The sequence below is a fragment of the Heptranchias perlo genome, chromosome 22 (assembly GCF_035084215.1).
Source record: "Heptranchias perlo isolate sHepPer1 chromosome 22, sHepPer1.hap1, whole genome shotgun sequence".
Lineage (NCBI taxonomy): Eukaryota > Metazoa > Chordata > Chondrichthyes > Hexanchiformes > Hexanchidae > Heptranchias > Heptranchias perlo.
The window spans coordinates 11,093,442-11,111,578 of NC_090346.1; the positions used below are offsets into that span (position 1 = coordinate 11,093,442).

Genomic DNA, 18,137 nt, shown 5'->3' on the forward strand with positions numbered 1-18,137 from the left:
CACTTTGCAAACTAGTTGAAGTAAGTTATTTGTCTAGCAATTCTCCCCCTTCCACTATAGGGGAAGATTTTCGTTGTGCACTTTGTAGCAAAATCATATTTCCTTTCTTTCTAAATGCAGTAACAACGTTTTTACACACCTAGAGCAGAGATGAAATCGTCCTCCTATGTTTGTTGTCAATTGTAGCATTATCCCCACACAATGAAAAAAATATTTCATACGTATAGTATGGAAAACTATGGGTTAATAACCAATTTTGTGTTTTCCCCCCTCACCCCACCATTGGCAGCTGTGCCTTTAGCCATCTAGGCACCACGCCATGGAATTCCCTCCCTAAATCCCTCCACCTTTAATCCTTTAAGATCTTTCTTAAAACCTGCTTCTTTGACCAAGCTTTTGGTCACCCCTCCTCATATCTCCTTTTGCTTGACGTCCATTTTTGTCTTATTACACCTCTGTGAAGCACTTTTGGACATTTTAACATGTTAAAGGCACTATATAAATACAAGTTGTTGACAATGTCCAGCTCTTTTATGCTGTCAGGCTCTATCTTGACTAAGATAGTTGCCCTATAGTAAATTGCATAAGTAAAGAACAGAATGACAAACTGAAAGTTGTTACTCCTAAATCTTTGTGTAGGCGATCACCATTGGTACCATTTTAAAAAATCAGTTACAAAGCTCAACTTGCATTGTTCAATACTAAAGAATGACTTTCATTTATATAATGCCTTTCACGACCTCAGGACGTCCACAGCGCTTCACAGCCAATGAAATACTTTTTGAAGTGTAGTCACTGTTGTAATGCAGGAAATGCGGCAGCCAATTGCACACAGCAAGTTCTCACAAACAGCGAAAAGATAATGACCGGATAATCTGTTTTAGTGATGTTGATTGAGGGATAGTTATTGGCCCAGGACACAGGGAAGAGCTCCCTTGCTCTTCTATAAATAGTGCCATGGGATCTTTTATGTCCACCTGAGAGGGCAGACGGGGCCTTGGTTCAATGTCTCATCTGAAAGATGGCACTGTTGACAGTGCAGCATTCCTTCAGTACTGCACTGAACTGTCGGCCTGGATTACGTGCTTAAGTCTCTGGAATGGGACTTGAGCCCACGACCTTCCAACTCAGAGGCGAGAGCACTACCACTGAGCCATGACTAACAAGTTTTTACGACTGCTTGCTCCATGATGCAATGCTTGCATTACACTCATTGTCATGTTATATACATTTTGTTTCACATACTCTACCTACCATGGAAAATTGTAGCCTATGTTATGTTAGCACAGTAACGTCTCTGCATTGTGATGATAGCCATCTGAAGTCCTTGATGTGTAACTCATTCATTACTGTAACACACTCCTAGCTGCCTGTTATCCTGTATACGTGGTATACTTCTTGCTAACTAGAGTCATACATACAACCTAATTTTTGTGAAGAGAAGGTAATGGAAAATATGTTTTGAGTTCCAAATTCCAAAGAAATTCTGTAGTCCAGGGGCAATCTGCTACCTATAGATCAGCAGATTCCTTCTAAATTATTTATTTTTAGATGTTTTGAAACAGTAATGGGTTTGAGTCTCTTGGTTTACGGAAGCAATCACTCTGTGTTTGTGTAACATAGATCAGTGATGTCAATTGAAGAGAATGTTACAGCAAAAATGAAATCGACACTCCTGTAAATAACCTCAAATACACTGTCTGTAAAGTTTCCTAAAAATTATTCTGTTAATACCGCCATAGTGTTGGCATAAAGGTTATTATATCCTCTTTTCAAAGACGTCCCGAGAACAATAAGGAATCGAATTTGTAATGTTTTAACATTAGAAAAATACGAACAGCATCTACAATAATGGAAGGAGGCGAAGGGTGTAGTCTGATTCAGTCAGATGTAGTCCATTCTGGCGAGGATTCTCCAGTTTCTTTTGCTGTCATCCGAACCCCTTAATTGAACTACAATCTTATACTTGCTCACAGATATAGACGCTTCAAGACCGGCATAAATATTTATTACCAGAATTTTATATTTAAAAATGTTGAAATTCTATGCCACTTTCTCATTACTGTTTTAATTTATTTCCTGCCTCAGCATTTAATTGTAAACTGGATGCTTGTGGTTTTTATTGGCAGGGACTGATTAAAATCCGTGGAGATCGCTGCTGGAAAGACCTGACCTGTATGAACTATCATTATGAGGTATGTGTACTGCAGCAGTGTTCCATGAAGTATATCTGACCCATTTTAGGATGTCACTTCAGCATGACTTAGTTTAATTATCATGTACTGATCATCCTTTTTTGTACACTATGTATAAGAGCTGCAAAGCAGGTAAAAAGCAGATTGATCACCCCCATCTGGTATTGTATGGGCCATGTGTGTGTGTTTACACTGTAAAGGAATCTAAAATTGAAAGGAGAAAATGTTGAAAACACACAACAGGCCAGCAGTATCTGAAAGGAGGAGACATCCTGTGCAGCTGTGACTATCACTCTCTGCCTCGTCAACCTTGACTGTCCTGCTGCCTCTGATGCTGTTGCCCACTCCCTCTTCCAATATTTCCAAGTGTCTACCTCCTGGTATTGCTCTCTCCTGGTTCAGTTTGTTACTTTGACTTCAACAGCTTCTCCTCCTTTGCCCACTCAATCACCTTCCATATACCTGAGAGTCCAAACTTCCCCCTTTGCTCCTCACCATTTACATGTTACCCCTTGGTGATATCGTCCAGAAAAACGCATGGTGGGGTCAGCACCCACATGTATGCTGATGACACCCAACTCTACTTCCCTGCCTGCTCCATTGGTCCAAAAGGCTCCAAACATTTTACTTACATCAGTGATGGGCCAAAAATTCCTCCAGCTTAATGTTAGAAAAACTGAAGCTATCCTCTTCAACTCCTGCCAGTACCTACATGTGTATGTGACTCCATCTACTTCCCCGACTGTGAACACAGGCTGAGTCCAGAGATGTGGAGGCTTGCCGTATTCTTGCGCCCCAATCTCAGCTTCCTCTCCATCTCCGCTCCTTCGCTAAGTTCGCTTTTATTCACCATCACAATGTTGCCTGCCTCTGCTCCAACCTCTTTTCACCGCCACCGAAACCCTGGTCCTTGCCTTGATCACCTCAATTCCCGAATTGTCTAACCTTCTCTCAGCCTAAACCCAAAATGTTAACTTGTCTTTTTTCAGATTCTGGAGTACTTCCAGCGTTCTATGTTTTTATTTGTGTTCAATATAAATTGGCTGAATTGCATTCTGACCATAGGATAGACTAGGCTAATGATGGAAGTCCAGTTTAAGACTTAGCGTCCCGCAACCAGAGGAGTGAATCGTTATCAGTGCAGGTGATGAGTCCATACTTTAGTGTAACATGGTCAGAATCTGTAAAGAAATTAGGAATTGAAAACTCCAGTGATTCAAAGTCCAGCTTTTGGGGGGGGTCTAAATCCACCAACAACAAAATAATTCCAGGTAAGTGATAAATGTTTGCTGTTTAAAAATACTTGTGCCATTTACCATCCTTCCCTCATTTCAGTACTGTGATACTCAATACCTCATGCACAAAAGGCATTTACTACAAAGCTAGCCAAATAGTTATTGAATTCTGTGCAAACATTTACAGAAAGATTTAGTGCAACAATCATTAAACACAACACACAATAAACTATAAAATCTTTACATAAGGGTAATATCCTATAGCAGAACACATGAAAGGCCTCGACTTGCGTATCATTCTGCTTTTTTCTCTCCGTTTGAAGTCTTATTTCAATTGTAAATGGTACTAGATTGGTAACAGCTCCCTGTTTGTATTCTGGCTCCACTTTTTATCACAGCTAGATTGTGGAGAGACAGAGCTGCAATCAGTCTTATGGGAAATTCACTGTCTATTCATTGAACAGTCACACGCTGGCCTATTGCAGTTACTTACTAATGCTAATAAGAGGCAATTAACATTTTTTTTAACATGTAAAGCCTTGGACTGGCCTGATAGCTGGTCTTTTGCCCCAATTAAACCACATCAAGTGTTGCCATTCGACATCCTGCAAAAAATAAACTTGAATTGGGGAAAGTATAATTTTACATCATTGGTATCCAGGTATATACTTGGAGCTCTGATCACCAGCCCCTGATTGTGAGAGATGTTTCTAAAATTGGAAAAGAGCTGATAGGATGGGCAACTCAGTTAAACCCGGAAGAAAAAGGAAATCTAATTTGAGCTTGAATAGCTCTTTCAAAACTGTGATCTTTGTCACAAATTCCATGAATTTGTGATCCACTCAACCTATTTGTTTCTGACTCCTACATGACAGGAGAAAATGTAAATAGTGCATTAGGATTTTACATATAGATCAATTATGCGTTTTGTCCATACTTGACTGATTAATTCAGCTCAGGATCACAGGACAGTTTGATGATCTTAGACTTGTCGTTGCTGACTCTACCTTTTTGTAGACACATTTTCTAGTAGGAAGTGGCTATGAAAAGACTATCTGTTATTTTAAAAGGAAGTTGTCTGAAAGATGTAATTGTGGTACGCTGAATTTCTCTATCCACCCTCCTAGATAGAGTGCTGTTTTCAGTCACAAAAAATGTTATCAAATTAAAGAGGATTTTCAAAAAATTATTACCCATCAACATGTAGGGTTTAATGGATATTTGGAATGGGCTTATTTATTACTTTTATAAAACAGTTTTGTGTCTCCCAACTCCTCTGCATGTACAATGCTTCAAACAACTCTGCTTCCGAATTGCTGTAAGTTTTCCTATGTAAATATAAATAATGAATAATAATCAAAAATAAGGAGAATGAATGAGTTTGAAAATAGGGACTGAATATATATATATTTCATATTATATATTTATCTATAAATGTAATTAAAATATTTACAACTGCACAACCTGGTCTAATTGTACACAACCCAGTAACCTCACTTCACCTGAAGGCTATACTGGCCTTCAATCCTTGTATGCAATGACATAGGGGATTGACTGTATAATCTATATGTAAAGCCATTGACCTCCTTGGCTAGATCACTGTCTTGTAATTCTTCCCAGCTATCTGTACTCTTTCTATAGACTTGGACATTGAAACTGTGCGACGCTTGTAGATTTTCTGATACTTTTTTCTTCAGTTGTTATTAGTGTTGCATTCTTAAAGTAATGTAATAACACTGTGATGTTCTGGGTGCTGGTTTGAGGCTGGCACCTCCTTAGAACGAGAGGGAGCTGACTGATAAAATACTGCCTGCTCCGCAGCAGGTTCTGGCAAGTCATAGAGTAGCTATACGCAATCATTCATATGGAAAGTTCCACACACTGCCACCCAAATGTCTGTTAAATTTATTAATATTTATTAATATTAGTGAGGAGCCGACTGTCCTGGCAGTTCTTTGCTTCTGAACAGTTGATTTGTATCACTCTTGTCTCTGAGTCAGAAGGTTGTGGGTTTGAGTTCCGCTGCAAGCCTTGAGCACACGTCAGTGCAGTACTTTTGGATGAGACATTAAACAAACCCCAGTTTGCCTGTTCTGGTTCTGGTGGATGTTCAAGATCTCATGGCTTTAATCAAAGAAAAGCAGGGAATTCTCACATTGTCCTGGCTGTTACTCCAACCTCAATCCTAAAAATACATTAACCGGTCATTCATTTCATTGCTGTTTGTGGGATTTTGATGTGTACAGAATGGCTGCTGAGTTTTTGCATAAAACAATGGTTACTAACTCCTTTCAAAGTAATTCATTGTACGTGATGACCTTTGATACATTTTTGAGAGAAGTAGTAAGGTGCTATGTAAATGCAAGTCTTTCACTTTTGCCAGAATTCAAAAGGTTAAAACTGAAGGTTAGAAAGCTCTGGAACTTTTTTTTTAAGTTAACTTTGTACTGGCTGCAATGTGAAACTACCTCCTTGAAGTGGTCTCACACTGCTTGCCAGAATTCAATCCCGACAACTTCACTCCCCAGTTATGTGACCCTTTTTGCGTTGACGAGAAGGAGTTTTGGCTTTGCATCAGTGCAAAACATTGCAGTACGACCAACCTATAAGTGAAATTACAGATTCAATTACTCGGTAGTAACATTTGTAATGTGGCAGTTCTGTCCTGATGTGTGAGGAATGCTTGTTTGTAATGAAATGATTCCTTTGACAGATGGTTAAACTTTAATTGTAGATTAGCCAGCAAACTAAGATATCTTTTCATTTTTTTTAACTCTCTTTTAAAGTGGTGATAGTAGAACCGAGGTTTTTTGCAAAGCTGCAGGAGCAACGACAGTAGCAGGGAAGACAAGCAGGATAAACTACTGCACAAAATGGAGTCTGTGGGATAATAGAACAATTATCCGTTTACTTTCATATTGATTTAGCTTGGTATTATCACATGCCATTTTCCCTTAACTACACAGTAGTATTGAGTAAGGCCTGGGACTGACTTACATTTACAGTTCAATATAAAACACAACAGTAAAATCTGTTTTTCTTGCAAAAATCTTCCAACAAAAGTGCATGCAGGAAACAAAGAAATAGACCATTGAAGTCTCCAGCATCATGTCATGTTTTTGTAGTGAGGGCAGTTTTGTGGGGAAAAAAAGCTTGCATCTAGGCTACAGCTTTAGTCAGATGAAAGCAAATCTGTAACAAAAACAGAGCCAGAATTGTCTGTTTTATCTCAATACTAAAATATATATACACACAGCTTTAAACACATGAAACCTGTTTACAAAAGTACATTCGCCCATCCGGACTCATTTTTTCTGAAGTGGGCCCACCCACCTGTTGACAAGAACCTACCAGTAGTTTTTCTATTCGATAATTTCCCTTCCCCAAGGCACTGGCAATTGTTGGGGTACGCTTCTTCAGATCACGGCATTCCCCCCCCCCCTCCCATTATTGTTCCCAATTGGGCATTTTGAATATATAAGTCTGGTCGGTGAGTGTTGGTAGGCTATTTGACAATGGAGACCAGCAAAGTTGAACCTGTCTCCACTGTGTGTGGGGAAACCTGGTTGAGCTTTACTTTAACTGAAGCACATTGAGTGTAACTGCAGCAACCCAATTGCAGCCCTGGCTGAGGTTATGTAACTCAGCTAGAAAACCAACTTACAATGTTCCTGGTCTCAGTACCACACCAGGCAGTATCTTCATCCAATAAGCAGATGGAATTCCAGCTACAGTTCCGTGTTGAGGTTCGACTCTAAGTATGGGGTACAATAAAGAAAGAGATTGGCAGGAATTACGGTGAGATGGGGCTTCTGCTGCAAATTTTTAAAGTGACCAAAACTTAATACATTTTTAAAGAAAGAAAGACTTGCATTTATATGCGCTTTTTACGACCTCAGGACAACCTGAAGTACTGTAGTCACTGTTATAACGTAGGAAACATGGCAGCCAATTTGCGCACAGCAAGGTCCCACAAATAGCAATAAGATAATGACCAGATTATCGATTTTAGTGATGTTGGTTGAGGGATAAATATTGGCCAGGACACCAGGGGGAACTCCCGTGCTCTTTTTCGTAATAGTGCTATGGGATCTTCTATGTCCACCTGAGAGGGCAGACGGGGCCTTGGCTTAATGGCTCATCCGAAAGATGGAACCTCTGATAGTACAGCACTGAAGTGTCAGCCTAGATTTTGTGCTCAAGTTCCGTAGAACGAGAAGTGCTTCTTAGAGTCAATTCAGCTCACTTGTGCATCCAATAATCACTTGGATACCACAAAACCGTCAGGAGTCATTGCCTTATCTCTGAATTAATTTTGAGGTAGCACATGTTGCATTGAAGTGAATCATATTAAATTGAAGCTGATATTGTGAATTTGATTTGTATGGTGGATGTAAACAAACTGATTCATCGGAATAGATTTCTCAGCGTCAAGTACTTATTTCAACTGCAGCAGCTCAGTGACCCAGAAACACGAGGTAATTTTTAACTTCATGATCGAAGCAGGTCACTTATCTCTAATCAAGTTTGAAGCGTGACCTCCTGACTTTTCAAGATGAAGATGAGAGCCGTTGTATAGCACAATGTTTACAAATTGCACCAGCATTGTTGGTCTCCATTTATTTCTGTCAGTCATGGAGTCGGGGACTAGTAATGCGGAATGTATGGTTTGCAAACATTGCTGCAGAACAAAATATTTCCAGCAGATCATTTTTCACAAAGATCTGTGGAGAGCGAAATAGTCAATTCCACATTTCAAACAATTTAATGTTTCGTACACAGTGGGTTCTTCCAGTGTCTGCTCCCTTACACTAAATGCTAAGGGAAGTTTCTAAGTGAATGCATTCCACTTATGAACAACTGACATTCATTGCTGTGTTTACGTTAGGTGTAATAATACTTGACCAATGAATGAAACTGTACAGGAGTTTCCTGTCTGTTAACACATTCATTACCATGTTCTTCTCATCAGTAAAATTAAAGTTAATTAGTTTGATAGAATTAAGAGCTTCCAGAATTCAGTTGCTTTGTCCTGAATGCTCCATCTGCAGAAATCTTGTCTGTTGGAGCTTCAGCTTGGGACCTCCAACCCGCAGTGCATGAAAAGACTTCCATTTATATTAGCACCTTATCATGTCTCATGGAATCTTCTTAAAGCATTTCAGATACAATCAGTTGATTTCAGTGACTTCAGATCAGAACCTCTACTTCCATTTTTTCAGACAGCGGGTGCTGGTAATGATTCTGTTGTTGCCATTTACCACTCCTCTAGACCCATCTTTTGTTTCTTTACTTGTTCCATTACCACCCTATCACAGACCTTCCTCCTCCCTCCCCCCACACACTTTCCCTGGCTCGGTACTTGCTTAAAAACTGTTAAGTCATTACTTCTTCCAGTTCTGACGAAAGGTCATCGACCTGAAACGTTAACTCTGTTTCTCTCTCCACAGATGCTGTCTGACGTGAGTATTTCCAGCATTTTCTGTTTTTATTTCAGATTTCCAGCATCTGCAGTATTTTGCTTTTGTCACATTCAGTCAGTTGCTTTGAAGCGCAGTGATTGTTGTTACGTTAGCAAACGCAGCCGCAGCTTTGCACACAGAAAGATCCAACAGCATTACCCCGGCAACGCTGGTGTGGTCAACCCACTCCTGGGCGGGCAGGCGCGAAGTACACGCCGCCATTTTATTTTTATTTGGGATCTCACCCAAGCAGATTATTTAGACCAACGTAGCACGTCATCAGATGATTTATAGCTGTAACTTGAATCTGACCTTCATTAATCCTGAAATGTTGGTTAATCCATTAGAGCTTTTCACGACTTTAGCCACTGTGTCTATATAACTGTGTCACTGTTACTTCAGCTGATTTTCTTCTCCCCTAAACAGATGCAGATGGCATACTGTGACAATGAGCTAATCACTCCATGTGGGGCATATCTGGGACCGTCCTCACTATTAGCTTTCATCATTGTTACGGTAAAATACATTAGCATGGCGGTGGGGGATACCTTGTATTAATTAGTTCCATGTATACGGTGCCTATATAACAGGGCTGGAAAATTCCACTTGCCAACTAATGGAGGATGAGGTGGTTTTCAGCTTCGATGAGCTGAAAAGCCAAGCTACTTGCCAGATTGCAAATGACATCCACGTGTTTATCCGTCCATCTCCAATCCCTAGTTGCTTCTTTGTTTTGTAGTTCTTCCCTATCACACTATGGCCAATTTCCTTTGGTCAAAGTCCAAGTAACTGTTTTAGGGAGGAATAAAAAGTTAATTTTTAAAAAGAAAAAGTCTTGCTTGCCAAATGATAGCAAATTTTCCACGTATTTTTTTTTGTGAAATAGGGACCTCACTAGGAAAAGTCCTGGCATTGAGATCGCTGTGGTTGACGGGAGATCACATGGAAACTGCTTTATGCATTAAAGCAGAATATTACTTTGGGAGGGGTGAGGCGGAAACATTTTCAATGGATATTATTCCCATGCGTCCAACATAAAGTTTATTTAGAAGATTCTTTAGTCATCTCTTTTTAAGGGAAATCACCACTTTCATCGCTGGCTGGCAGCCTGCAACAGACCTACAAGATTGAGTCTCTTCTGCCTGGATAGTACCTGACTTCAGTAGCAGATTTCTTAGTGAGTGGTTGTCCTAATGGGAGCATAGATGCTTATGTGAGTGCTGCAAAGTGATTTTTTAAAAATCAGCATCAATCGAGTCTGCTACCTAGTGTCAGCTGATACTGATGATTAATTTTTTTGCTAAACCTTTTCAGAGCATTGTGGTTGGCATCCAGGACCAGAAAGAGTGCTGCTCTTCGCTTCCACAATGGAGCTAGTCAGTCATGGACCTACTGCCGAAATCAGTATAGCTTCAGTCTTTTCACTGGAAACTCGATGAGTGATAATTTCATAGAATCATAGAAATTACAGCACTATGCTGGTGCGAGCTCGTCAAATGGAGCTGTCTACTCTAGTCCCTGCTCTTTCTCCATGTGAACAACAACAACTTGCGTTTATACAGCACCTTTAACGTAGTAAAACGTCCCAAGGCACTTCACAGGAGCTTTATCAAACAAACTTTGACACCGATCCACATGCGATATTAGGACAGGTGACCAAAAGCTTGGTCAAAGAGGTAGGTTTTAAGGAGCGTCTTAAAGGAGGAGAGCGAGGTATAGCGGCGGAGAGGTTTAGGGAGGTAATTCCAGAGCTTAGGGTCTAGGCAGCTGAAGGCACAGCTGCCAACGGTGGAGCGATTAAAATTGGGGATGCTCAAGAGACAAGAATTGGAGGAGCGCAGAGATCTTGGAGGGTTGTAAGGCTGGAGGAGGTTACAGAGATAGGGAGAGGGAAGGCCATGGAGGGATCTGAAAACAAGAATGAGAATTTTAAAATCGAGGTGTTGCCGGACCGGTAGTCAATGTAGGTCAACGAGCACGGTTGTGGTGGTTGAACGGAACTTGGTGTGAGTTAGGATATGAGTAGCAAAGTTTTGGATGTTTATGGAAGGTGGAAGATGGGAGGCCGGCCAGGAGAGCAATTGGAGTCAAGTCTAGAGGTAACAAAGGCATGGATGAGGATTTCAGCAGCAGACAAGCTGAGGCAGGGGAAGAGACGGGCGATGTTAGGGAGGTGGAAGTAGGCAGTCTTGGTGATGGAGTGGATATGTGGTCAGAAGCTCACCTCAGGGTCAAATAGGACGCCAAGGTTGCGAACGTTCTGGTTCAGCCTCAGATAGTGGCCAGGGAGAGGGATGGAGTCGATGGCTAGGGAACGGAGTTTGTGGCAGGGACTGAAAAAAAAATGGCTTGGGTCTTCCCAGTATTTAGTTGGAGGAAAATTTTGCGCATCCAGTACTGGATGTCTAGCAAGCAGTGTGACAAATCATAAACCGTGAAGTTTTCAAGGGAGGTGGTGGTGAGGTAGAGCTGGGTGTCATTAGCATACATCTGGAACCTGACGTCGTGTTTTCGGATGAGGTCGTCGAGATGTAGATAAGAATAGGAGGGAGCCAAGGTTAGATCCTTTGGGGACTCCAGAGCACTGTTCCCTCTAAGCTGTGCGCGTGCACGGCTTTGTGTGCCGCGTACTTAAAACATCCTGTCCGTGCGCCAAATCAGTGCTGTCGGCCCCTCTCTCACACTGACCAGTGACCGGACTACAGGCCCTTCTCCAGCTCTGCCTCCCCAGTCCCCAGTGCTCCAGCCCCAGTCAGGCTGCTCTGCCTCTGGTGCTGGGGAGTGCCCGGGGGTCCGATTCTGTGTCTCCAGCCCTAGCCGCCGCATTGTTTACTGCGTTGCTATGAAACGCAGACAGCAAGCAGCTGATTTGGCTGCGTGGAAACCAGACCAGGGAGTAAAATGTAAACCAGTTGGCGAACCAATCGGAGACCGGGCACCTCCGCCCAATCGGAGACCGGGCACCTCCGCCCAATCGGAGACCGGGAACCTTCCTGCCTTACATAGAGGCAGCCAAAACTAATGAGACCTGCAAGATTTTTCAATTGTAATGCAATCAATTTTTAAACCCAGCTGAGGATTCAGTGGTGGGTGGGGTGGGGGGTGGGCGCGGGGGTGAAGAGAGCTTTAAGTAAACTGTTCCCTATCCCCAAATTCACACTGACTGATTTGACAGCTGTTTTGTATTTCTGACTCAATTTAAAAATTCTGATTGCACGCGATTTATTTCTATTTGAATCAGTCATTGAGCTGATTCAACAAAAAGCTGATTGGAATCATTCCCATCAGATAATTTTTAATAAAATATAACGAGACTGGTCTGCTCAATCCTAGTGCAACTTAAGAAACCCATTTCATAAATTATATAACTTTATCAGCCAATATAAAATTAAAGTTGTGATTTTTTTTACGGTGGCACGCATAGCCTTTATATCAGTGCACAAACCCAAAATTAGAGGGAACATTGCTCCAGAGATAACGCAAGAGTGGAGATTCTCTAGCTACGACTGGATAGATAAGAATGGAACCAGGCGAGCGCAGCTCCACCCTGCTGGATGTTGGAGGAGAGGCATTGGAGGAGGATGGTGTGGTCAACTGTGTCAAAGGCTACAGACAGGTCGAGAAGGATGAGGAGGGATGGTTTACCATGGTCACAGTTACATAGCATGTCATTTGTGACTTTGATAAGGGCGATTTCAGTACAGTGGCGGGGCAGAAACCTATAATGTAGTAAAATGTCCCAAGGCATATCACAGGAGCGTTATCAAACATAATTTGACACTGAGCCACATTAGGAGATATTAGGACAGGTGAAAGAGGTAGGTTTTAAGGAGAATCCTAAAGCAGGAGAGAGAGGTGGAGAGTTTAGTGAAGGAATTCCAGAACTTAGGGTCTAGGCAGCTGAAGGCACAGCCGCCAATGGTGGAGTGATGAAAAGCGATGAATATCCTTTTATTTTCTTCCTTTTATTACTTTATTCCTTCCTGCACAAGGGCGAGCTGCTTGTGGAGGCAACTTGAACGCTGGCAGCTGGGCCAAATTAAGCAAATGAGGCCTGAGGGCCAATTTCGGGGCCGCCTTGGGCGCTGTCGGCATGCCGTTGGTTATGGACCCAAAAATGGACCATAACCAATTTCCACCGCGTAGTCTCACAGCACTTGGACTCCGCACTGGCTGCAGTATTACTACAAACTGCAAAATCATCTATTAAAAGTACTCCATTTCTGCTCTCTACGTTATAAGTTAGTTGCCCAAGGAGTGGAGTTCTATACATGCATCTGTGTCCCTACTTGCAGAGCCTCCTTCATCAGTAAGCTCAGTGTGAGGTGCAGTCAGCAGTATAGCCTCCATTCTAAATCGCATTCAAAGAGTGCTGGTCTCAGACCAATATCTGTATTATAACTGCATCCTTAAAAAATTACAATCAGGAGACAGGCTAATGATTCTGCACCTAATTTTAACTTCAGAAGTGTTCTTTACCCAAGAGTTACTCTTACCGCTGGATGAAAATTGCTCTAAAATCAAGTAGAAATGGTATCACCGAGAAGACTGTATTAACCCAGATGATACTTTAGCTGTGCATATTAATCAAGCTTCCTCACATTATTGTGCTTGGTTACTGATCCAAGATGGTACAGTATTACAACAACAACTTGCATTTATATACCATTAATGTCATCAGAACTTGGTTTAATTTTTTTTTTGGAAAAGTGGGTACTGACAATGAAGCTCTTAAAGTAATTCCAAGGAAATGAAATGTAGCATCTTGTTGAAGCAGGTTTACAGTGGAACCTCATTATTACAAACTCTTGTAACTACAGAATCTTTCCTGGACATATCTAAAACCCCAATGACCTAAGTGGAGGGGCTCTAAACTAACATGAACGCCTGATTAGAGCTACTCCACTGAGCTACCTCAGTAAATTTGTAATGAGGTAGGACTTTACTTGACTCTATATATATATATATATATATATATATATATACATAAATGTTGTCTTTTTTGAGAAAGCATACCATTTTGTGGCATTCAACTTTCTGCAGCTCTGGAAGTCCAGCTAGAAGTGAGCCATGGTTACAAATTTGTCAACGCTGAGGGTCTTTTAAAGGCTGAGCTCCTGGTATAAAACTGACCATAAAAACATTGCTGCTAGTTGCAGACTGTGCAATAACATGGGGAGATTTAATAGAGGTATTCAAAATCATGAAGGGTTTTGTTACAGTAAATAAGGAGAAACTGTTTCCAGTGGCAAAATGGTTGGTAACCAGAGCACGCAGATTTAAGATAATTGGTGAGGTGAGGAGAAATCTTTTGAGTTGTTCTGATCTGGAATGCACAGCCTCAAAGGGTGGTGGAAGCAGATTCAACAATAACATTCAAAAGGGAGTTGAATGAATACTTGAAGGGGAAAGATTTGAAGGGCTATGGGGAAAGAGCAGGGGAGTGGGACTAATTGGATAGCTCTTTCAAAGAGCCGGCACCGCCACGATGGGCTGAATGGCGGCCTCCTGTGCTGTATCTTTCTATGATTCTACGTGCACTAAGATTTATACTCAATGACTAGTGTTAAATGAATCACCCAGCAGGGATGTGTCCCACAGTACAGAGGTCTAAATAATCCGAACACCAGCCTTTCGACAATATGTGCTGAAAATAGACATGAGATTATTTCAATTATAAAAATGCCTCTTTAGCTGTCGTATAAATACTAAACAAAACCCCTTTTTAAAAATCCATTGAGACTGCAAAGTTTACTATTTATTCCTTAAATATAAACTCTTGATTGATATGTTTGGATCTACTTTGGTTCCCAGTTTACACAAAAGAACTCATAAACTGTGATGTCTGTAACCCCTAATTGCACACTTGCTAACTGATAATAGCTCTGATAAAGATCAGAATGGAAGGTACTCTTGTCATTTGGAGCTTGTTTCATCACATCAATTAACCTTTGCCCTTTGCTCAAGAGATGCAATCATCCCCTTTGTCTTTCCTCCAGAATGACCATTGAACTGGAGTCTGCCTTGACTATTTTATGACCTTGGGAGTAATTAAAAACTCATTATATGGCAATTATTTTCATGAGGATGAAAATTATCTTGCAGTGTCATCATCAGCGTCTGGTAACTTGTTTGATAGGAGCAGTGGGAGTCTATTGATGAGGTTAATAAAGACCTAGGCATATCTTGGGATTGGGCCAGGTTTTAGATATATATGTTAAAGTCTTATTGCTGACGTTTCTGAGTTACTTATTAATCTGGGTCAAAAAGGTACCAGTAGTTTAGTGATAATGAAGGTAGATATTTGCGAGAGAGTTCTGATTGGGTGTTAGAGAATGAGTTAAAGGCTCATGAGCGTTCTTTAGGCCTTAAAGCACAGTGAGCCAGGCATTAGGTCTTTAGGTAATAAAGGGATTGTTGGACAATGAATATAAACCTAGGGATTTATGAAGATGTGAACTCTTATTATTTCTGTGGAACGTTCATGGCCTGATGCAGGCATCCTTCCTTTAAGGACTGAAAATGCTTGAAATGTATAGCAGGTCAGTTAGCATCTGTGGAGAGAGCAAACAAGGTAACATTTCAGGAGTGGACCCTTCTTCAGATCCGGAACATAAATGGACAGACATATTAATGACAATCAGAAAAAGGGGATAGGGAAAATAGATATATAACAACAACTTGCATTTATATAGTGCCTTTAGCGTAGTAAAATGGCCGAAGGCACTTCACAGGAGCGATTATCAAACAAAATTTGACACCGAGCCACGTGTGGAGATATTAGGACAGATGACCAAAAGCTTGGTCAAAGAGGTAGGTTTTAAGGAGCGACTTAAAGGAGAAGAGACAGGTGGAGAGGTCTAGGGTGAGAATTCCATATATGTATTAAAAAAATAGATAAACCCAGTGAGTAATGATGGGTGGAATGATATAGCAGATCATCGTAAGTCAAGTTGTGGACTGAAGCATTAAAGGACCAAAAGATGTGTAAATGTCTAAGAAAGACAGGTCTGGGGAAATGTGCGAAAATGGGAGGGATGGAAAAGCCTCCCAGGTATGAAATTAAAAAAGGTGTGAAGATGAGGATAGAGCTAAAATCTGAAGTTGCTGAAATCAGTTTTCACACCAGAAGGTTGCACGGTGGGTGAGAGAGAGATGTGATATTGTTCTTGAAGCTTGCGTTGAGCTTTGTTAGAACAGTGTACTAGGCTAGTGACAGGAGGTCAGAGTGGGAATGGGAGAGCGAGCCACAGGGAGCTTGGGGTCACACTTGCTAACAGAACAGAGGTGTTCAGCAAAGTCGTCATGTAACCTGTGCCAGGTTTCTCCAATTTAGAGGAGATCACACCGTGAGCAGTGAATGCAATATACTAGATTAGAGGAACTATATGTAAATTATTGTCTCACAGCGAAGGAGTTGTGTTTCAGTTCTGAAGAAGGGTCCACACCTTGTCCATTCTCTCTACAGATGCTGAGAGACCTACTGTGAGTTTTCAGCATTTTTTGTTTCAGATTTCCGTACCTGCGGTATTTCGCTTTTTACTTCCTTTAAGGAATTTTTTTAATTTTTTTTATTCGTTCACGGGATGTGGGCGTCGCTGGCAAGGCCGGCATTTATTGCCCATCCCTAATTGCCCTCGAGAAGGTGGTGGTGAGCCGCCTTCTTGAACCGCTGCAGTCCGTGTGGTGACGGTTCTCCCACAGTGCTGTTAGGAAGGGAGTTCCAGGATTTTGACCCAGCGACAATGAAGGAACAGCGATATATTTCCAAGTCGGGATGGTGTGTGACTTGGAGGGGAACGTGCAGGTGGTGGTGTTCCCATGCGCCTGCTGCCCTTGTCCTTCTAGATGGTAGAAGTCGCGGGTTTGGGAGGTGCTGTCGAAGAAGCCTTGGCGAGTTGCTGCAGTGCATCCTGTGGATGGTGCACACTGCAGCCACAGTGCGCCGGTGGTGAAGGGAGTGAATGTTTAGGGTGGTGGATGGGGTGCCAATCAAGCGGGCTGCTTTATCTTGGATGGTGTCGAGCTTCTTGAGTGTTGTTGGAGCTGCACTCATCCAGGCAAGTGGAGAGTATTCCATCACACTCCTGACTTGTGCCTTGTAGATGGTGGAAAGGCTTTGGGGAGTCAGGAGGTGAGTCACTCGCCGCAGAATACCCAGCCTCTGACCTGCTCTCGTAGCTACAGTATTTATATGGCTGGTCCAGTTAAGTTTCTGGTCAATGGTGACCCCCAGGATGTTGATGGTGGGGGATTCGGCGATGGTAATGCCGTTGAATGTCAAGGGGAGGTGGTTGGACTCTCTCTTGTTGGAGATGGTCATTGCCTGGCACTTATCTGGCGGAATTGTGTTGTCCTTTTGAAGAGGTTTGCTGGGAGGCTCAGATCCTCAAACTGTCAGTCAGCACTTCTCCAAACAGGGATGGTGGGGTTATTCTAGATGTGATGTGGGGGCGGGGGGGCTGCAAAGGCCTAGCTGCTACACCCCCGCCCCCACTGAAATGGAAAAATGTGGCTTATATTGAGTAAGCAGATAAACAAAACAGGTAATCTGTAGCCCTGATTTTAACCTAACGTGCCCAGCGAGAATGGGGCGCATTTGGATTGGGCACCTGAATTACATCCCACTCGAATTTTGTAAATTCAGATGGGATGTAAATCAAGAGTCCAATCTGAAGGCACCCTGTTCTCGTGGGCATGCTAGGTTAAAATCAGGGCTCATATGTCTGATACACCCATCAACCCTCCAATTTGCAGTTATTATTTTGTCGATGCTTGTGATTGGCTGAGAAGTGGAATATTTGTCATTCTGGCAATAAAATCAGATTTAGTTTAGATGATGCTTTTGTTGCAGTAAAAATGCAATTTTCCTGTGGTGAATCCCTCCAGAGGGCAGAGGGCACCTCATTCTCTGAACATCTCCCCCAAGGCATTCATCCTGGACCTTTGGTACCTGTCATTTCAATAAGATGCAACGTACCTTGAACTGTTACATTTTTCATGGAGTGGTCTACACTCAAGGCAGGAATTTTACTTTATTCTCTTGCTACATGTTGCCATTGAATATTCCACATTGTCTCAACAGCTGATTTCCCCCCTCCCCCCACCGAGTTTTAATGATGCTTAGAGTTAAATCCTTATCAGATTGTGTGTGCCAACTGTTTTCTTTCCTGATTTCTGTTATCACTTCATAACGAGTTCCAACAAAAACACCTTTACTTTCACAGATGTAAACTTCACAGTAC

The 18,137-nt window shown here is 41.8% G+C and overlaps 1 protein-coding gene across 2 annotated transcripts in view; it reads left to right on the forward strand.

The window, feature by feature from the left end:
• Positions 1–18,137, forward strand: part of lmf1 (lipase maturation factor 1) — a 469,834-nt gene that overhangs the window by 236,472 nt on the left and 215,225 nt on the right. For both annotated transcript variants that reach the window (XM_068002920.1, XM_068002921.1), the window contains one exon: positions 2,130–2,195. In XM_068002920.1, the coding sequence (XP_067859021.1) occupies positions 2,130–2,195 (66 nt within the window). The remainder of the gene's footprint in view (positions 1–2,129; positions 2,196–18,137) is intronic.